Raw genomic sequence first — 22,816 nt, 5'->3', positions numbered from 1 at the left:
ATAAAAAGGAAATACATACATAATTCCACTTTGATATTATGGGGTATTGTGTGTAGGCCAGTGACACAAAATCTCAATTTAATCCATTTTAAATTCAGGCTGTAACACAACAAAATGTGGAACAAGTCAAGGGGTGTGAATGCTTTCTGAAGGCACTGTATGTGTGTTTGTATATATATATATGTGTGTGTATATACGTGTGTAACTATGTGTGTGTGTGTGTGTGTTAAGGAGCACTTAGCAGAGTGCTGGATTCCTCTAAACCTGTTTAATGTAGACCACATTGGCAACCGATGAGAAAGCGGGCCGAGAATACATTTATGTGAGGTAATAAAATAGAATTATGTTTTTTTTCTGTGTGGCAGTAAATGTACGTTTACCAACATTAGAAGACGATCTCATTCTCTCTCCTTTGTGTGTGTGTGTGTGTTGCCTTCACTAATGAATAAATGGGTGCAATCAAAACAAATATCACTATGTGCAATAAACTAAAACACCATAGCATCAACAGACTGTGGAAAGAGGTTTTACACAGCCTTTAAAACTTTAAAGCCAACTAAATTGTCTGTTTGCATCAAAACAGGACACGGTCCAAGTGTACTTGGCATGGGGAGGGTGACATAATAAACAAATTGTTTAATTGTAACCAAGTGTTCAGTGTTCGGCAGCTCAGTGAGGGCTGGGGCTTGAGGTCCAGGATTAATGAATTGCTTAGAAGGACGGACAGACGACTACGTTCTCTAACAGTAGCCTTTCCCCTAGCCAGGACTTCCTGTGTATCACCTCAGAGGACAACACAGAGTAAACAGGGAGTGAATTACACACAGAGACATCTAGTGAAGAGACTGGGTATCTAAGTATGGCCTACTACTGAACACAAGTGCATTGCTATGTCTGCTGGGTAGGCCGAAGAAAAGAGGCCTGGACCATGGGAAATATGCAGTCCCTGCTGTCCAAATTCTTATTCAACAACAGTATGCACTACCCTTGGTCTGTTTCTACATGCATTTACTGTAGGCCTGTATCTTCTTTAAAAAAACATCAAATAATATTAGTCCTTCAAATATATATTTTATGGAGGCCCACCATGGAATAAATACAATAGTTTATAATATCGTTTTTAAAATGTTTCTTACCATAGAAACCCAAGGTTCAAATATATCATGCTGATTGTTAGAGGCCCAATGCAGCCGTTTTTATCTCAATATCAAATCCTTTCTGGGTAACAATGAAGTACCTTACTGTGACTGTTTTCAATTAAAATGGTCAAAAACAAACAAAAACAGTTTCTTAGCAAAGAGTAATTCCTCAAGAATTCTGCTAGGACTGTCTGGGAGTGGTCTGAGTGGGGAACTGAAAACTAGCTGTTATTGGCAGAGAGGTTTGGAACTCTCTTTCTTACTGGTCTATTAACTAATTTACCGTCTGGTGATGTCACCAGGCAGGCCAAAACTCCATCCCACCAAAACAGGCTGAAATTTCAGCCGGTCTTTTCAAACAGTTCTTACACTAAAAGGGCATTATCATCATTTTTACAATTTCACACTATTATTCCAACCTCATAGTGTGGAAATATATAAACACATGAAAATCCTGTTTATGACTGCACTGGGCCTTTAATAAATTATACATTTATGAACTTGTATTCTACTGAATAAGTATGCAGTTATTGACTTATGTTTATAAATGACACAAAGAAATGACAGTGAATGACTAAAATGCCACTACTCACATATAATGAATACTATTTAAGCACTTAAATCAATCAATACACCATGACATGCAATTACATTGATTTAAGATTGACATTCGTGTGCACTAACAGTTTGTGATTAGTTGATTTATTCTTATTTGATCCAAAAATGTACACTCAAAACCAGAAAAAATACATTGACTTTGAAACGCTCTTTATCTATGGAAGTACAGCGAACAAAGACATTAACCTCAATTAATTAATTTCGGACAAATAAATAAATGGACATTTAAAGGCGTTGTGTATGAGAGCCAATATCGCTTATCTACTCCTCTCAAACCTCAAACACTGGCAGTTAAAACATGGTAATAGATTCTCTCTGGAAGCCACTGAAACTTTGATAGCACTCTTATTTCAATGCCCAAATTGTTCTTCTTCTGACAAGGACAAACGATAGTCATCCATCAAGATCCAATCAGACCCCGCCAAACAGGAGCAGGATGCGTCACCCAAGTCCTTCCCCAGCTCTTAAATGCTATTTGCGTAGCCTTTGCAATTTCTTTTTTGTGTGAATGATATTAAAAACAGTGAAACATCAAGGATTGCCGGGCTAGATCATGTCCACCCACTGAAATTAACTTTTGTGAATAATGTGTGTGTGTTTGAGTGAGTGAGTGAGATAGTGAGTGAGTGTATTAATATTACTGTGTGGGAAGGGGGGTCATTTGAGGCTAGAGATTATGCAAATTATCCTATATGACCTTTATCATTAGAAACAGGACGTAGAGCAGCAACAGGTGTTTCATAGATCACACACAGGGCTCTGTGCTGAGGACAAACAGTCATTTAGAACTTCAGACGAGATTCATTTGGGTACAGTCGGTGTGATTGCATATAAGCAGAGGTGTGATTTCTTCCTTTTGCTTTTTTTTTTTCATTAATGCAAAGGGAGCCCATTGGCTGCCCCTCAAATTGCTCAAACGTTGCCGCTATCGCCGAGATCATTTCTTTTGATTTGCATAAACCATGAGTTTATAAGAATCTGAGAGGGGATAGGTTGAGGATTTGTCAGACATATGACTGTGGCGCCAGACTCCCCTTCCTCTCTGTCAAATGGTGTCAGAGGTGGGATCTAGTCACAGCGCTAGCTCCAAATTAAAATGAGACGGGTCAAATGCCTTGCTATGATTAAAGCTCGCCTTAAGCCTTAAGTGAGGTTCTACAGTACATGTGCATTAATGCATGTCCTTCCTAGTCAAATGAGGTATACTACACAGACCATTTCCATGCAGTGTATGTTAATTCAGCCCTCCTAATGTTGTTGTAATGTTGTTTATGTGTTTGACAAAGGTAGCTACAGGGTCACAGAGGAGGCTATCGTCTCCATCTATACTCCTAAATGACTTTCATCATGATGGGATTTAAATCGTTCTTTTTTGTTTATGACAGGATCAGACCATTTAATTTGCTTATTTTGAATCTTAATTTGAATTTCCTGCTACAGTTGATCAATCCCTGATTGGATACAGGAATGGAAAGCTATTATAAATAAAACACAGTGATGAATATGCCAAACAGTCTTGATCAAAACCTAGAATCTATATCAAAACAAAAATTCAACGTATAAACATAAAAAGGATAAGTGTTTTTACAAATGCTCCATATAAATACTATTCCATTTGACCACATTAATACACCTCAGTAATTAAAAAACAGTGAGGACAATCAAGCCTCAGGTCTTTCAGATCACATGACTAAGTTCACGGCACCTGACAACAATAAGCACGCTGATATCCTTCACACATCTACCACTCCTCCCAATTATTACTACTCTAATTCCTTTATGAGCTCAGACCAAAAAACAAAACAAGAGAAGATCAATAAAAACGAGAGAGAGAGAGAGAGAGAGAGAGAGAGAGAGAGAGAGAGAGAGAGAGAGAGAGAGAGAGAGAGAGAGAGAGAGAGAGAGAGAGAGAGAGAGAGAGAGAGAGAGAGAGAGAGAGAGAGAGAGAGAGAGAGAGAGAGAGAGAATGAGAGAGAGGGGAGTAATATAATATTTGCCTCTCCATAACATCACTGGGCTCGCTAAGATCAAAGCACTCCCATGGGGTGGGCATGCAAGAGGCTGCAGATGCAGTGCAACAACACACATGCACACACACATAAACAAAATGAAAAATGGAAATACGGTCCTAATTACCGATGGGCTCAGTATCACGCACTCCCCAATTAGCAGCAATTAAGCTCAGTGTAAATTCCGCGACAAAAGGTCTGGAAATTACACCCTAATTATATTCTGCCTCTGTGGAGATTTAGAAGAGGGCTGGGTGTAAAGAGAGGGGGTAAATATTAACCAAAATGTTTATTTGTTTGTTATGAAACCACGCTGTATTTTTCAAAAGAGGTGTATTGTGCTATATTACAGAGATAAAATATTCTTATGCCACCGACTATGATATGTACAAATCTATCTAGAATTTACAATAAATCTTCATTACCCACAACAATACGTCCAAAGTCAAGCAAACCATATTAAAACACCAATGTTATCTTCAAATACACAACAAACATGATATATGCGGTCACCGAACTGGTATAGTCTGTGCTTTTCAACGAAGCGTCATATTTTTTAGTTTTGACAACATGCACATATCTATCACTGCTGGTAGGTAATGAAAGCATCCATATCCACTGGAGCAGAATTGCATAATTCAGCCATTACTGGAGGTATCCTCATAATCAGATGACCTCTACCCTTCAGGGCTGAACTTGAATGTCCTGACAAATCTAAACTGGCACAGAATGGCTCTGAACACATCCACGACCACGTAGAAGACTGAGGAAAGGCCCAAGGTCGTCTGGTATTGGGAAACGCTTGGGGGGTTCGGGGGTCTGTCAATCTTAAAGTTCCCATTTATAACATCAAGTCAAGACAGGATCATTTATAGCTCAACACAAATTTATCTGAAAGGACTGCTGGCGTGAAAGCACATTTTCTAACAAACAAAAAACATTTCAGAAAATGTTTAATTATTATTATATAATTTTCCAGTGAATCTATTTCCCGGGGTTTTGTGGCGGACATGGCTGCGGTACAGACAAGACACAGTGATGTCCCTCTACCCTGTCTGTACTCTAATCTAGCGTCGTCCCCTCCTCTCAATGCGTTAGTGTGATGCTGGGCTGAGCATCGTCCCCTCCTCTCAATGCGTTAGTGTGATGCTGGGCTGAGCATCGTCCCCTCCTCTCAATGCGTTAGTGTGATGCTGGGCTGAGCATCGTCCCCTCCTCTCAATGCGTTAGTGTGATGCTGGGCTGAGCATCGTCCCCTCCTCTCAATGCGTTAGTGTGATGCTGGGCTGAGCATCGTCCCCTCCTCTCAATGAGTTAGTGTGATGCTGGGCTGTGACAGGCTCATCTACCACGGCTGTCTGGTGTATTCATGAGGCCATCCTCCTCTCTCTCCATCACACAGCAATGCCCATTCTACAGCACTTATGGCACAAAGGCTGTGTGCATGCCGCCTAATCATGTCAAGTGCTGCACTTCATGGGCTTGGAAGAGCGAGAGAGAGAGAGAGGATAGGGAGAGTGCGAGGAGAGAGAGAGTGAGAGGAGAGAGAGAGGAGACAGTGAGAGGAGAGAGAGGAGAGAGAGAGGGAGAGGAGAGAGAGAGAGAGGGAGGGAGGGAGGGAGAGCGAGGAGAGGGAGAGAGGAGAGAGAGGAGAGAGCGCAAGGAGAGAGAGAGGGAGAGTGAGAGGAGAGAGAGCAGAGTGAGAGATGAGAGAGAGGAGGGGGAGAGAGAGAGGAGAGAGAGAGGAGAGAGAGGAGGGGGAGAGAGAGAGGAGAGAGAGAGGAGAGGGAGAGAGAGAGGAGAGGGAGAGTGAGAGAGAGAGAGAGAGAGAGAGAGAGAGAGAGAGAGAGAGAGAGAGAGAGAGAGCGAGGAGAGAGAGAGGAGAGGGAGAGTGAGAGAGGAGAGGGAGAGCGGGAGAGAGAAAGAGAGCGTGAGAGGGGGGAGAGAGAGAGAGAGAGAGAGAGAGAGGGGAGAGGGAGAAAGAGCGAGCGAACCAGAGGGAAGGATGGTAGGGGGGGTTGATGCTTGATGGTGCTGGGTGATCACCCTCTGGTTGCCAAGGTAGTGGATGTATACTTTTGTCAGTGTACTGGGTTGATATGGTGGAAAACAACTACAGGAGTACTGCCGCTACTCACACATTTTTTAAGGAGAGCCACTGCTGGCCTCAATGGCTCCCTGATAAAAAATTAAGGTTCAATAAAGAAAAATAATTAAAGAAAAATGATAACATAATTTCAAACATTTTAGACTCCCTCGCCATAACCAGCTCTCCTATAGGTGGCGCTGGTCTGGAGTGAGAGAATGAGAGAAAGAAAATCAAAGTAAATCCAGAGAAATAATAAAAAGCTGAAGGTCCCAGAGTAAAGGATGGATCCCCTCCTCCTCCATCTCCCTCCCTCCCTCCATTCTCTGTAACAGCACACCAATATTTCATATACCCTTTTCTGCTTTCGCTGCAGAACAAAGCTGCGGGATCCCAAAGATAAAAAGCGGATTTTTTGGTAAATGGTGAAAGTGTTGATATAAATGACCAGCTGTGGCCTGAGTGTAATTACAGTGGCTGGGAGAGCAGCGATCTATCACGAGACCCAGGAGAGGGGGGTGACACACACAAACCACACCGCGCAATGGGGTTAGTCAAAGGAGATAGCCTCTAACTAACTACTGAACCCTGAACAATCGATACTCCCCAGATATTGCATCCTGGGAGAAGGGAGAGGGGAAAAAAGGGAAAAAACTTCCCCAATGGCTTTTCATTGAGATATTGATCAGGGCCCTCTAATCGTGACCTTGCTGGGCCAGGGCCATATACTTTCTTAAGGGTATATGGAACTGATAAATCTGGAGAGTTGCTACACTACATAGAGGAGGCGGAGCTGTGAGGCGGTAGAAGGTGGGATGTAATAGGTCTTCCTGGAGAGGAAGGAAGAGAGGGGGTTCACACTGTATAACAGGGATTCATTACAGAGCTGAGGAGGAGGAGGAGGAGGAGGAGGAGGAGGAGGAGATGGAGGAAGAAGAGGGGGAGGAGGGGGAGGAGGGAGAGGAGGAGGAGGAGGAGAGAGAGGAGGAGGAGTAGAAGGAGGGAGAGGAGGAGGAATAAGAGGAGGAGAGAGGAGGAGAAGGAGGAGGAGGAGGGAGAGGAGGAGAAATAAGAGGAGGAGAAGGAGAGTGATGAGGAGGAGGAGGAGGAGGAGGAGGAGGAGGCGGGAGAGGGAGAGGAAGAGGGAGAGGAGGGAGAGGACCAGATAAGTAAGATCAGTGTGCTTCAGGAGACACACCTGCAAAACAAACTAGTTTTCTACACTAAACACTGAAGATTGAATTCATCCAAATCACTCCTAAATACCTGTCTCAGAACAAAACAAATAGCTACATTATCCTGTACTAAATCCCTTAAACCTTTGATCCCTAAAGAGTGAGAGCATTAGTTTCATTCCTCGATCCCTGCAATGAGGCCTGTTTAACCGTTAGCCGTCCATGGTAAGTAACATATGGACAGCATCAACCGTTAATCCGTTCCACCATGACACGTTGTTACTATTTCTTACAAGCCCAGCCACTGTACTGTAAACACAGTTAGAGGCTAATGTTATCATTAGGGCATATTCTAATTCATATGCATAACCCTTGACATCACGGCTGCACGGTAGGGCCGTGCAGAACAGATATGCATCATTTTATATAATGTATGGAATGTTGGCCTGTCAAACTTTAACATGATCCTCTCTGGAGATTTGGAGAACGAGAGAACATCCCCTCCTCCCACATGTCACCACATTAAAAAAATAAATAGAATCGCAGACACGTGGCGTGATGAACGAGGTAGAGGGTTTCACTTTAAATCCGTTTAAGGCTCGACGCTCCAGATTTCCCCTCTCGATAGCGACCGTCTCATTTACTAAAGATGAGCATCGTTGACGACTCGGCTTTCTTCTAAACCCTCGTTGTTTATGGTAAAAACTGTTTACGGCTTTAAAGCCGACTGCAGATGGATGGCCGGGGCAGTCGCTTCGCCAGATCAACTCTAACTTTCTCGTTGGGCTAATTGATTTTGGAGTAGGCCTCGGACAGAGCCAAGCCTAAAGAAAACAACGATCAATTCATCTAGGAGAGAGAACGGAAGGCGGATGTTGTAGAGTAGTGCTGTGGCCTGACAGCTGTGCTAGCTCGGCGCGGCATGCTGGGTCTGGGTCAGCACGCATGTTTGTACCACGGCGCTCCAGTGTTTATAAGCAAAGCAAAAACTATTAATACCATTGAAGTTACCGCAGTTAAAGATGCTAGCAAACGCTGGAAATGTAGTGGTAGTTCTCAGAGCATGTTGTTGCATTGTGACCTTATAATTAAATTGTAAGCTATTACAAAAGCACTAAAAAGTGCTAAAAAAGGTAATTGTCTTATTGGCCTACCGCCCTGATACAATCACCATAACATTTCCTAAATGAACTTTTCTACACAGATTATAATCCTACCATGATATCTCATTCAAGCTAATTCAATAGAAGCTCCAGCTTTTTGCCAGACTTGAAAACAATGATTTACTGCTATGGATTATATAACATATACAGAAGATAGAGATCAGGATTAGGGTACATTTCAAATCCTGGCCTGGTGTTTATTCTAGTCCCTGAACTCTGCTATGGGAAACTGATCAGCAGATAGGACCGTTTTACAGAAGACAAACAAGCACTTGAGAACATGCTCTGAATCTTCTGCAGGCAACCATTACACATGACTCATCGGTACACTGTGCATGTGTGTGTGTGGTGTGTGTGTGTGTGTGTTTTTTATTTGTGCGTGTCCTCCCAGACATCCAGGGATAAACATTGGTGCTCAAGGTCCTGATTGTAATAATCCTCATTGACAGGCAAGTGTCCCAACTTCCTCATTCAGTTATCCCTTAAACAATCTCAGCCCAGCTGCACTGTATGTCCCATTAACATTCTATATGAAGCAACTATGCAGCTGGACATAGGCCAGACCTTGTATATGTATCATAGTGTATATAGAGTAAATCAATTATGTATATGTTGTATATGGTAGCATTGTTATTGTGACCCATTTTTCCTGTTAATGTGGGTGGCTCACTGTGTGTTGTGTTTGAGTGTGTGTGTGTCTGTGATTCATGTCTGCCTGTGTGCGTGTCTCTGCCTGTGTGCGTGTCTCTGCCTGTGTGCGTGTCTCTGCCTGTGTGCGTGTCTCTGCCTGTGTGCGTGTCTCTGCCTGTGTGCGTGTCTCTGCCTGTGTGCGTGTCTCTGCCTGTGTGCGTGTCTCTGCCTGTGTGCGTGTCTCTGCCTGTGTGCGTGTCTCTGTCTGTGTGCGTGTCTCTGCCTGTGTGCGTGTGTGTGTGTGTGTGTGTGTGTGTGTAATCAAGCAGAGGACTGATGCATGGCTGAAATTAGTCTGTGGCAAATGCCAAGGTTATTATCTATTCATTTTATGACTGGTAGACAATGAGAGACAGAGGTAAGTATCCGTGTGTGTGTGTGTGTGTGTGTGTGTGTGTGTGTGTGTGTGTGTGTGTGTGTGTGTGTGTGTGTGTGTGTGTGTGTGTGTGTGTGTGTGACTGCTGCTGGGTTGGAGATGAGCAGGGGATAGTGGAGTGAATATAGGTCCTTTGTTTCTGTAGGATGCATGCTACAGACTACTCATTCTGGAGGAGTGTGTTATGTTGTATGGTATGAACAGTGAGACTCAGGGTGCATTCCAAATAGCACTCTTCTTCCTAATAATGCACTACTTTTGGCCAGAGCTCTGTAATAAAAGCAAATAACACTATTATTACAAAATTACACAAAATAATAAAACTGGATCAATCTTTCTTAGATGGGTTACAAATCCCCTTCTCAGGTTCAACAATAGCACAATGGCTATTGTGTGTTGTACACAAAGGAAATTGGTTGATTGTCCTCATATGGCATTAACAGACGAGGGAACCATCAACCCTATCTATCTGTCAGAGTAAATCCCTGAATTCTTCTATTTTACCTGATTGATCTGGTTTGAGCAATGACATACTACAAGATAAAACAGTAATGCTAATATTGATAGTTTGTCCATTACATGTCAGCTAACTGTCCTGGGAACAGTTACAAAGCTGTTAGTTTCCATCTCACAAGGCCGGATCGATGCAGAGGCATACTGTTTCAATTTTGCCCGCATTGATTTTTTCTATAACACCCCAACCCCGGAGCATTCATCTTTCTGAAAGAAGGGAAGATTTGATTTACTGAAGAAAAATTGGAGTGCGCATCAAAAAAATATTTTTGCCAGGCGGCGAGAGAGCGTGACACACAACAAAGATGGATGTCCCTACGGCTGGGAAGGCTCTAGCCTAAGGCTGTTCCATTACAACCCAGTGGAGTGGAGGGGGAGAGGATGAGCTGCTTAAAGGGAGGGAGGGAGGGAGGGAGGGAGGGAGGGAGGGAGGGAGGGAGGGAGGGAGGGAGGGAGGGAGGGATTAGGAGGAGGAGAAACAGAGGTGGTGCACCATCAAACATCCCCAAATATTTGACCTAATGTCCAATAATAATCACCATCATTTGGCAGAAAACACAACACTAACTACTACTCTAAATCTAAACTTGCACTCTCTCCCCCTCCCACACTCTCTCCCCCCTCCCACACTCTCTCCCCCTCCCACACTCTCTCCCCTTCCCACACTCTCTCCGCCTCCCACACTCTCTCCCCTTCCAACACTCTCTCCCCTTCCAACACTCTCTCCCCCCTCCAACACTCTCTCCCCCTCCCACACTCTCTCCCCCTCCCACACTCTCTCCCCCTTCAACACTCTCTCCCCCTTCCAACACTCTCTCCCCCTCCCACACTCTCTCCCCCTCCCACACTCTCCCCCTCCCACACTCTCTCCCTCCCACACTCTCTCCCCCTCCCACACTCTCTCCCCCTCACACACTCTCTCCCCCTCACCCACACTCTCTCCCCCTCACACACTCTCTCCCCTCACACTCTCTCCCCCCTCACACACTCTCTCCCCTCACACTCTCTCCCCCCTCCCACACTCTCTCCCCTTCCAACACTCTCTCCCCCCTCCCCCTCCCACACTCTCTCCCCCACCAACACTGTACTTTCCCTCCAACACGGCAGCTACAGTACCTTCTCCTCTCCTCATTTCTCCCTTCTCTCCCTTCTTTTTTCTCCCCTGACTTCTCTCCTCTCGCTTCTCTCTCCTCCTATCCCTCCTCTCCATTCTCCCTCCTCCCCCCTTCTCCTCTCCAGCATCCAGAGTGAATTTCCATGGTACATTAGTCAGCTTATTAGAATGCAATGAAAGAGGGAGATGAGGAAAGGGGAGTGTGTCCTCTGAGACACCGCTTTACCATTCTCCATCATCTACCCCTCATTTTCTCTCCATCCTCATCTCTCTCTCTCTCCATCCTCATCTCTCTCTCTCCATCCTCATTTCTCTCTCTCCGTCCGGCCACTTTGCCGGGTGTCACATACATGAAAGATGACTTGTCTCCTGACCCAAATAAACACCAACGCTGCCTAGATGCTCCGTTGGGCCGCTCACTCGCTCCAGAAAAAAAAGTGAGAAAAAATTAGTGCTGCCAGTCACTTCATTTGTGGCCACCTCAGAGCTGGTTATTCATGTTGTGTCTGTAATTTTGGATCAGACGGCTGGTGTGTTGTACACCCGACCCTACAGAGGATGTGACAGTAATGTAAGGATGAACAGGTAGTGTTCCCTGTCTGTCTGTCCTGTCCCTCAGTGCACAACATGACAGTGTGTGTATGTGTTGCACACCAATGACGGCCAAGGGCAGATCTCAGAACAGATAATGAGAGTTACCTCCCTTTGTTTGGTGGAGGGAGACCTCCCTAGACACTCCAATACAATACAATGGAGAGAGAGGTGGACGAATAGAGAGAGAGAGAGAGAGAGCGAGAGAGAGAGAGAGAGAGAGAGAGAGAGAGAGAGAGAGAGAGAGAGAGAGAGAGAGAGAGAGAGAGAGAGAGAGAGAGAGAGAGAGAGAGAGAGAGAGAGAGAGAGAGAGAGAGAGAGAGAGAGAGAGAGAGAGAGAGAGAGAGAGAGAGAGAGAGAGAGAGAGATAGAGATAGAGATAGAGATAGAGATAGAGATAGAGAGAGAGAGAGAGAAAGGAGAGAGAAAGGAACGAGAGAAAAGCACCTAACACCTCACGTCTCCAGGGGCCAGGCCTGGTGTAAGCTGGATATTAAGACACAAATTGCATTCAGGCGGGTCACGGCGTGTCAGATGATATTAGATGCCTGCCGTGAGGAAAACAACAATTCCCATCAGCCTGTTCATGGAGAAAATAATATTTTCATTTTCGGCCCCTTTATTGAATAGAAACTTTGGGGAATACTGTCTTTATAGGAGCTCGTGAATTTTACACCTCTCGACAAAAGGTCGTAATCATGGCTGCGTGTACCCTTTGTTGCTCCCAGATTTCATTTTCACCACCGCTGATAGAAAAACTGTGTGTGTGTGTGTGTGTGTGTGTGTGTGTGTGTATGTCCTCTCTCCCTCCCTCACTTGTTTTCTGTAATGTTGCAGCACCCACATTTTTAAGTCTGTGTGCATGCATGCGTGTCTGTCTGTCTGTCTGTATTGTGTCCTTGTGCATGTGTGTGTGTGACTTTGTGTGAACGTCCGTCTGTATCCTAGCCATTGCCCCTTTCTCTGTTTGCGCTGATGTTTTTCTCCCCCTCCTCTCTCTCTACCCCTCTCCCTCCTCTCTCCCTCCTCTCTTTCCCCTCCCTCCCTCCCCCTCCCCTCTCTCGCCTCCCTTCTCTCCCAATCTCTCCCTCTTACGCCCCCCACCACATGCTGCTGCCTGCATGGGGTCCCCGTCGCGGAGCTGCGCCACCTGACCTTCTCGGTAATTGACCAAAAATATTGATGTAATGGCACAGGTCTGATTGTGATTTATTAAAAGCTTGGGCCCGGCTCCCAGGCCAGGTGCCAGCGGCTCCCTGCTCCCAGCCTGGCCCATCGGCAGCCATTAGGAAAACCATCAATACTGTAGCAGCACAACAACACAATGAAAGAAAGAAAGGCACGGTAATGAGGAAGGGAGAGTCTCTCTGGGCTGCGGTGGAGGTGCATAGCAAATAGCATGGCCTTGTTGTGTGAATATACAGAAATAGATAGAGAGAGAGAGAGAGAGAGAGAGAGGAGAGAACGAGAAAGAAAGAGACTCAGGGGAGGCAAAAATCTAAGAGACCAGAGAATAAAAGGACTAAAAAAGAAAGGAGAGGGAGAGAGAGAGAGAGAGAGAGAGAGAGAGAGAGAGAGAGAGAGAGAGAGAGAGAGAGAGAGAGAGAGAGAGAGAGAGAGAGAGAGAGAGAGAGAGAGAGAGAGAGAGAGAGAGAGAGAGAGAGAGAGAGAGAGAGAGAGAGAGAGAGAGAGAGAGAGAGACCCCCTGAGACCCTGGTGTAAGAGCAACCGCAAACTGAGCTCACACACAGACGAGTCTCAGGAGAGTCAATTCAGACTAACAAGAGGGAACCAACCGACCAACGGCAGGCTGAATCTCCAACCTCCAACCATTATATCCTGTACCCAACCTGCCAGCACACAAACAGCACAGGCCATCATTAGGGAATAACCCCATTGACTTCTAACTGGCCTGTTTTGTTGAAACCAGCATTGAGGGTTCTAAGGTTTTTCTATAGTTTTAATGGCTGGAGGGTTTGTTTAAATGTCTTTAATCTTTGTCCAAAGCCAATGTATCACGCATCCGATACCTTGACGTTTGCACCAGTGCGGACCTAACTCAATCACTAACTCCCACAGTGTAAAGAGGGAGGGTAGAATATAATGAGAACACAGTCATTACAGTGGTCTTACACTAAGGAAAGCTACAGCTCATTTAAAAGTCAGGTGTATCCTCTTTTTCACCAATACCAATGCTCAATGTTCTTATTATGTGAATTCTGGCAGGAAGTTTGGACACAGGGAAAAAAATAGCCAAATCGGACCATTTCCCCAATACATTACTTGATTTGAATTGGCATGCTAGTATGGAGATTGGAACTGAGCCGCAGTACTTTAGACTGGAAATGTGATGGTGCTGAGTGGAACCTGGTGAAGGCGTAACTAGACTGAAGACCGAAAACAGATCATTTGATTAGTTGAATGAGGTGTGTTAGTGCTGGGTGGGAATAAAAGCCTGCATTTCCAATAGAGTTCCAGAGTTGGAGCACCCCTGCTCTAGATTGTAGACGTAGAACTATGTAGACCGTAGAACTATGTAGACCGTAGAACTATGTAGACTGTAGAACTATGTAGACTTTTACCTGAAGGCAGAGCTTCCCCAGGCACCATGTTTGTCCGTGAGGATGTTGACTATCTTCTGGATGAGCTGGGTGGCTGTGACGTGGTCTCGGTACTTGGCCGCTCGGATCAGGTGGTCGCACATCTTCTCCTCATCACGCTTCTCAGCCGAGTACTGGGCACAGTGGGACTGAGGGGTCAAAGACAAAACAACGTGACAACTGGTTAACTTTTCTGTAAAAAACAACAACAATGTGCACAGTGCTCAATAAAAAGCCTTTATAGTACATTTAAAGAGAAACCCAGGAGGTAGGAATTCTGAAGAGATAACTGGGCTACACATAGCATGCAACTTCATATTGTATGTATGGAACTAGCATGCATTCTGGGAATTTTTTTATATGCTACTACACACAATGTGAAACTATATAATAATTGACAAGGCTACATAATACACGGCTATAGCAGCTCTGTGTGTAGAAATACTACCTTGAGTAAAACCAAATGAAAATCTGGGGTCATTTTCTGGCCCTTACGTCACGTTGATTAATAATAGTGGACATTATAGTTACTAATGCCTCCAGGGCTCCGAATCACAAAACAGAGGTTGATTTCTCTCTGCCAATGTGTTATCAGAAATGGCCTTTGAACTCAGAGTAAATGGTACAAACAAAAACACCTACACTGAGGAAAAAAACAGCCAGACTAGAAATGTTTCATTTCAGCGCTAAGATAAACTGAACAAAATATAAAGCTGAGTTAAACTGTAAAATAATATACAAAAGACTGAAAACATTTGAGTACACTGCATATTTCTAACAGCCGTTAGCCATGTAGTATAGAAATACAAGCAACAAATAAAATGAGGAATACACGCTACTATTATGTACAGTACCTCTGGCAAAAATCATGGCCATATTATGAATGTGATTTCAGTGCATCCATTGGATACTGAAAGGTTACAGTATCAATAGCAGCTAATCTTAATGCAATTCCCAATGCTACATGATCCATCCACAGTGTACTACAGCTCAAATTAAATTAACCTAAAAGGCAGCCCATTGGCGAAGAACACACTCATACATCTCCAGCCTTAGATCCATAGCTCTACAAATGCAACCTGCCTCACCAGTAACATTACCAACCAGTAAACACAGTAAAGTGCTTGATAATGGGTCCTCCTCTCCAATTGGAACGGTGACTTTTCATATCTGACAGGAAATCTATAGGTCTAAATCACGTTCTGGAAGGATCTTCTGGAGGGGCTATAGGCCCTAATTATCAATCTATGTCTCTTTGTGGGGCATTAGGGTGGTCCTTGACCTTAAAGCATGTTGGCCCACCGTGTGTGTGTGTGTGTGTGTGTGTGTGTGTGTGTGTGTGTGTGTGTGTGTGTGTGTGTGTGTGGAAAAGAAGCAGAGTAGTAATAGGTGGGGATAGGGAGAGGGAACCGTGCTGAATGTTTGAAACGTATGTCAGCCCCCTGGAACAGACGGCCGTGTCTTTGCTTTACGACTGGACAGAAAAAGTAACGTTCCTTCCAGCCTGTCTTGACGTGTGACTTCTGTGTTACTAATCAGCAGTGCTGCAGTTTAAACACATCATCGTAAACACGCTGGTCATCGCCTCGCACCAAAACACCTACTCCTCCATAGTGACGTGTGCTTTTCTAACAGGCCCGTCGACGAGGGGAAGTAGTTTCACTGAGCGACTCCCCTCTGAAATAACAAGCAAACAGCTGAACACATAACAGGCCCATTAATACTAGACCTCTCTTTCTGGGTAAACGACGTGGAAAAGCCATGTCAGAGTCTAGATTCTGGGGGTCGTTCCACTGCTCTGAAGTCGTCATACATAGAGGATATTAGACTCCTAGGGTTGTGTTAGTTCTTACATACTGAGCCTGCTAGCTCTAGATGACTACATAATAACCTCCCTCCATCCTATACTCTTCTAGTAGGCTGACAGAACAAAGGGCACTAAGTGAGTCAGGGAACACTTTTTAACACATCACCCCTCCACTAATTTCAAAGGGAGCGGGGAGAATAGCAAAATAGCATGAATGGCCTAGTGCCATTGCCAACCAGAGGAGGCCCCCTTTACTTCAGTGGAAACGGTACATGAAGGGTCTATCCTGATGCTGACATTGAGATGAAAAAAGAGAAATGGATCATCAGGATTAATGTCTAGTCTACCTGGTAGCCAGATTTAAAAGAGGAAGTCAGATGATGATGAAGTCAAAGAGGTAAAAGGCAAAGGCACAGGACAGGCTTTAGGAGAGCGAGAGAGCAGGTGAGGAAGCAGTGTGTGTGCGTGTGTCGACGGCCTGACGTGAGACCTTATGACTTGAGACAGTGTAATCATGGGCAGCACCTTCCATTACATGGGCTGGCTGACAGGGTCGGAGGCTGACGGGCGCTGGCGCCTACTCTGGTGGGAAAAGGCGCACGGAGAAGACAGACTGATAATGGGTTGGCGTTAATCGAGTAAATTACATGGAGTTGTGTCTCTGACAATTCACGCAAAGCTCAAGTAAATATCCAAAGAAATGTCTGCGTGATTTAGAAAGGAAACAGGCAGGGTAACAGACGATAGTTAGGGCAGTGTGTGGAAACAGGCCTAACCCTGGCTCAATTACACCATGATAATGATATGAGAAGACAACATGAATAGTCATACACACACACACACACACGAGGGTCAGGCATTCCAGCACATCTCACAGATACAAATACACTGACTCAATTGCATGAGTGCAATTCAAAAACCCAGAACATATGGCATAGATTTCTGCGCTGTCAACCCCCTCTAAATTCTGTAGTTGTTGTTTTTGCTCTCCCATCAGCGCTTGAGGGGTTAAACCAGTATAATGAGTGTGTGAGTGGGGCTACAGGCCTCATTACCAGATATAAAGCCTGTGTTTATCAGTTACAGTGAGTGACAGAGCCAAGGACCTTTAGATGTTTCTGTGCCACACTGTCTCAGGCGCTCGTTTCATGACATCACAAAGCGCTCAAGGTTCTGCTGGAGAAACGGGCGACGACCGACACACACGCCCACACAAAACAGTGGGGATCTTATTAAAGCAATGTTTGATTTGTACTCTCCGTCTTGACATTGTGTGGTGCAGTAAAGAGGCCAGCTAGAGACACACAGAGGGGTCGGCTAGCGCCTCGTTGTCTCGCGCTCCTCTTCCAATTTCTCACGTCCACCGACAAGCCGTCCCAGAGGGTTTCATTTAAAGTGGGGAAACTGTCCGACTGGGGTGCGTGTCCTTGTCGTGTTCTGAGAAGCAATGCAAATATTCCTACGAATAAGGAATTCCTTGCAGAATGATTAAGGGAGGAGGTGGAGGGGTGGAGGGTTGGGGTTACTAAACAAAAGAGAGATGCTGAAACAAGATTCCCCCTCGCACTTGATCTCTTGGCCTCAAGTTTAAAACGGCCACATAAAACACCATCAGGGTAATTCAGACAAAGAGTTTGGAGAGAGAGGGGGGAGGGGGGAGGACGATGGAGAAAAATGAAGGCTTAAAAGTACAATGGCGAACAAAAGTCATCGAATGACGACGTCTGACAGCCACTTCAATTCTGAAATGATGCCCCTGTCACACGGCGCTCGCAGAGTATTGATTTTTCCTGCTCCCCGCTCGGAGCGGAGGGAAAAAATAATCTCATCCAGCCAAACAGATCCCAAAGGCATGCATCGGCCCGATAGCGGCCATCAAGGTTAACGCAGGCGCAACACTTATCAAAGTATCTCCTCCCTCTCTCCTGTCCCTCGTCTGTGGCTGCTGTGGTTTGTTAATGGACTGGTCACAATGCCTAGTTGGCAGGACTCTTCATCTCTCCTCCCAGTGGCATTCTCTCCTCTCTTTCTCTCCCCCTCTTTCCCTCTCTCTCTTGTCGTTCTCTCCTCTCTCTCTCCCATTATCTCTCCCTGCCCCTTCCCTCCCTCCTCAAACCAGCAGCTGTGTCTAGCCCCGCTCCAGTCAGTAGCTACCATTAGTCTAAGCTGGGCTGAAGGTTCCATCCACTCTGACTCCAGAAGCACTCCAAGGTCACGCCAGTACGTGAAGAATCATACCTGTTAACTGTCCTCTCCAGGGTGAAAAATAGTCAAATGAAGGCAGAGGCGCTGCAGATGAAAAATAATACACATCTTCTGGAACGCTGGCTAGCGCTCGGCTAGTTGTCTGGATACAGAGTAATGATTCCAAAGAGAAGAGATAACAGTACGAATGCACCAAGGACATTTGCTCTCTTCTTTTATTGTTGTGCGTTTAACACATTTAATGCCACATCTGGTGTGTGTCTGCATTAAAAATGCCTTCAATTGCACTTGAGAATATGCTTATTGGACATATTTATTTTTACGAATACACATCCTTATTCAATACATCATAACTATCCTCTCCAAGAACTCCTCTCCAACTCCTCAGTGAAATCAATACAATTATGTCCCTCTATGGTATGGTGTAACAAAGACAATATGCGAGGCAAGACTCCTACTCCAGAGACTAAAAGTGTCAGTTAGTGTATAGTAAAGGGACTGCTATTCACAGCTCTGGGTCAGCTGGGCAAAGATAATGATGTGAGGAGCAGTGCAATAGGCATCACCAAGGGACTTAATTACACACAGAGACAGACACTGGGCTCTCTCTCTCTCTCTCTCTCTCTCTCTCTCTCTCTCTCTCTCTCTCTCTCTCTCTCTCTCTCTCTCTCTCTCTCTCTCTCTCTCTCTCTCTCTCTCTCTCTCTCTCTCTCTCTCTCTCTCTCTCTCTCTCTCTCTCTCTCTCTCTCTCTCTCTCTCTCTCTCTCTCTCTCTCTCTCTCTCTCTCTCTCTCTCTCTCTCTCTCTCTCTCTCTCTCTCTCTCTCTCTCTCTCTCTCTCTCTCTCTCTCTCTCTCTCTCTCTCTCTCTCTCTCTCTCTCTCTCTCTCTCTCTCTCTCTCTCTCTCTCTCTCTCTCTCTCTCTCTCTCTCTCTCTCTCTCTCTCTCTCTCTCTCTCTCTCTCTCTCTCTCTGGGATATAGAATACTGCAAGGGTAAGTTGAAACTACTGCAGTTGGAGAATCAGGAGTCAGGAGTTTACTTGCTTTATCCTGTCATAATATACAAATCAAACTACTGAATCCCAAATGAATCACACTAATAAATGACTCCAGCAACAGATAACAAGCATCCCTCTGTCATTACACAGAGGGTCTCACCAGCACCATAGTGAGATGGCTGTACTCCCAGCTCTATAGCTGTCATCTATAAATCCATGCTGTGGCCGCCTTATGACAGGTGACGACTATCGGTCAGAGTGGTGAGTGTTGTGTGTTGATAGGTTGTAAACAATGTGTCAGATGGTGGCACCTGACGTCTGTCTGGCTACAGCCAGAGGGGGACAAGAGGTGACCTATAGGGGGCTCTTCTAGACGGTATGGGAGATTGAGGTCACAACCTATCCTCTGACATTGAAACAGTTTGTTGTGGAATTCTCTCACACTGAAACAGATGGTTTATAGACCTATGAAGATAACCACATTTGGTCCAAGCACTCTATAAATGGCGGTGTTTGTTCTTGACCAGAATTGAGCTTTTGTCCTTTACAGCAGGTTACATTATTGAAGCACAGGCTATAGGCTTTTTTTATTGTGTTATAAATAGCGAAAATGTTTAACTGTCATGTGTTCATTTTGTTTCACTTCAAAATGTAAATTGTGTCGCCCTCCGTTTCATGGTGATTCAAATGTTAAGTGTGCAGTCAATTCTGTGTGTGTATCCTGTCCATGGATGTGATCTGGGATGAAGAGTAAGCTCAGTGCACTGTGTGGGGGCGTTGTGCTAACGACGCTGTCATGATGGAATATAATGAGCATCAGCTCAATGTTAATGTCATTAACTCTGAGGCGAGAGGAGAGGAGAGGGGTCGCCTTACAAGCCAGACAGAGGGGGACAATGACGCTAAGTCACTAATTACAGAGATATCGCTAGCTGGATCGCCCTGCTTTTAGAGCATCTAGAGAGAGAGTCAATTCAATTAGTCCTATATTACAGCGGCTGGGGATGAATCAACGGCTGGGTATAAAAAAAGAAAGAAAGATGGAGAGAGAGAGAAAGAAAGAAAGAAAGAAAGAAAGAGAGGATAAAATAATATATTTGACCTGGGTCTTCCTCACTCTTCCGTATCTCTGACCTCCTCTGCCCTCGTGGCCCCGCAGCCCGCCACATTTCATCCTTAATGAAAGGATGCCGTAAAAAATAAGAGTTTGAGCTCTTCTCTCTCTCATATCGTATACTCTGCAGAGGAGGGCAGCCGTGGCCATGCGATCTGCAGATCTCTTCCACATTAAGGATCCCATTAGATAGAGAACACTAAAAGGTAATTGGATTTCCCCCTCCAGTTATCTTCATCTCTGTCACCCTCAACCCGCTATAATAACTTACTCTCCAGGCCAAAGATAACTCAATTCAGAGAGAGAGAGAGAGAGAGAAAGAAATAAATAAATAAAGAGAGAGAGAGAGATGGAGATGGAGGGGGGGGGAGCGAGAGAGCGAGAGCGATGGAGATGGAGGGGGAGAGAGAGAGGAGGGAGGGAGCGAGAGAGGAGGGAGAGCGAGAGACAGAGAGTGAGAGAGAGCGACAGAGAGCGACAGAGAGCGACAGAGAGTGAGAGAGCGAGAGAGAGCGAGAGAGAGAGAGCGAGAGAGCAACAGAGAGTGAGAGAGAGCGAGAGAGCGACAGAGTGAGAGAGAGCGAGAGAGAGCGAGAGAGAGAGAGAGCGAGAGAGAAGGAGAGCATATGTTACGAGCAAACGGTGTCTAAATCACGCGGCTGCTCGATCACGTCCTTCCCGTGTATATGAACTCTGACAGGGAGCAAACATAAATTTGTTTTTATCTATTGAATAATTCCCTTTTCTGGTGGCTGCCGTTCCCTTCACGGTCTGTGTCTGTAGTGGTGGAGAGCCACGGTCTGTGTCTGTAGTGGTGGAGAGCCACGGTCTGTGTCTGTAGTGGTGGAGAGCCACGGTCTGTGTCTGTAGTGGTGGAGAGCCACGGTCTGTGTCTGTAGTGGTGGAGAGGACTACCCTGTGTCTGTAGTGGTAGAGAGCCACTGCTAAAGGACCTAGTCCCAGACCCCTGTCAGGGTGGAGAGGGACTACCCTGTTCCCCAAGTGACAGTCAACAGGAAACTCACAAAAGGTACAATTCATTTCGGAAGTAAGATGCTTTCTAACTAAAACAGTGAAGGGTGTGGCAGTGAGGGCACAACCAAATCACCTACTTTATGCACTCGGCCATACCCAGTCCTTGACAACCAACAAACCCAGTCCTTGACAACCAACAAACCCAGTCCTTGACAACCAACAAACCCGAACATGTTTCTATTTCTGTCCTCTAACAGTAAACCTGAGAAACAGGTGAACGAACGCTGACTTTAAAAAATATTGAAGACAGAGAGGAAAACTGTTTTCCCCTGGGGCATGTTTCATTGGGGCTGTTAGTTTTATAGTGGCGGTGCAAAATGAAACCATGAAACTGATGGCTCGAGGAGGGCTTAAGCCAGAGCAGGAATGGAGGAAAATCAATATGGCAATATCAGTGGTTGCACTTATCAGGGCCTCACTTCTTTCAGAGGTCACAGAGGAGCGGCTACATTTAAGTGGGGAATTCAATTGTGAAACATAGTTTTGGCCCTAGCTATGGTGGGTATCTGATTAAAGTTGATTGGGTATAGGGGGTGGGGTGGGGGAGAGAACAGAGAGAGAATGGCGTTTTAACGAATACAACAACAAGAGTTGTTAACAAAAAGAGTTATAACACTTGGTTATGGTGGTTAGTGGGTATCTGATTAAAGTTGATTGGGGTGGGAAGAAGGATGGTGTGGACAAAAACAAATGATGGATTTTAACAAGTACAACAAAGAGTTATAACACACGATATATATATCTATATATATATGATATATATGTGGGTTGTGTAGTAATATAGGTCCCTGCAGACTGCGCGTGGGACAGAGAATCACAATTGAATGGCTTTCACAAAAGAAACAAACAAAACAATTGTGGTATGTACAGTTGAAGTCGGAAGTTTACATACACAGTCATTGTAAGTCATTAAAACTCCTTTTTCAACCACTCAACAAATTTCTTGTTAACAAACTATAGTTTTGGCAAGTCGGTTAGGACATCTACTTTGTGCATGACACAAGTAATTTTTCCAACAATTGTTTACAGACAGATTATTTCACTTATAATTCACTGTATCACAATTCCAGTGGGTCAGAAGTTTACATACATTAAGTTGACTGTGCCTTTAAACAGCTTGGAAAAATTCCAGAAAATGATGTCATGGCTTTAGAAGCTTCTGATAGGCTAATTGACATCATTTGAGTCAATTGGAGGTGTACCTGTGGATGTATTTAAACTGAGTTTAAATGTATTTGGCTAAAGTGTATGTAAACTTCCGACTTCAACTGTATGTACCCAATACTAAATCCATTAGGGGTTAGCGAGTGGAATCACACCGATTTACAAGAACACAAATATTATCTCCCTAACAGAATAGAATGAGATTTCAGCCTGTAAAAATTTCTTCTTTCTCCACACTGTGGTATTACTGGAGACAACAGGAGACTATAGCTACTAAATAATACAGGAACAGGAAACAATGATGTCCTTGGCTGTCTTTGAGGCTTGTCAGGCACATCCTCATTCTGTAACTCAACGGTACTGTCAAAGACTACTACTACGCACACACACACACACACAGGGAACCAGAAAAACAACTATA

General features: G+C 44.9%; 1 protein-coding gene across 5 annotated transcripts in view; it reads right to left on the bottom strand.

Moving 5' to 3' along the window:
* The window catches only part of lrba (LPS responsive beige-like anchor protein), a 290,109-nt gene that overhangs the window by 135,105 nt on the left and 132,188 nt on the right, over nt 1-22,816 (bottom strand). For all 5 annotated transcript variants that reach the window (XM_045208535.1, XM_045208534.1, XM_045208539.1 and 2 more), the window contains exon 37: nt 14,057-14,223. In XM_045208535.1, coding sequence (XP_045064470.1) covers nt 14,057-14,223 — 167 coding nt within the window. The remainder of the gene's footprint in view (nt 1-14,056; nt 14,224-22,816) is intronic.

The sequence above is a fragment of the Coregonus clupeaformis genome, chromosome 3, assembly GCF_020615455.1.
Source record: "Coregonus clupeaformis isolate EN_2021a chromosome 3, ASM2061545v1, whole genome shotgun sequence".
Lineage (NCBI taxonomy): Eukaryota > Metazoa > Chordata > Actinopteri > Salmoniformes > Salmonidae > Coregonus > Coregonus clupeaformis.
Note: the sequence above shows the minus strand (reverse complement) of the source record. Positions and strands in the feature narration are given on the sequence as shown.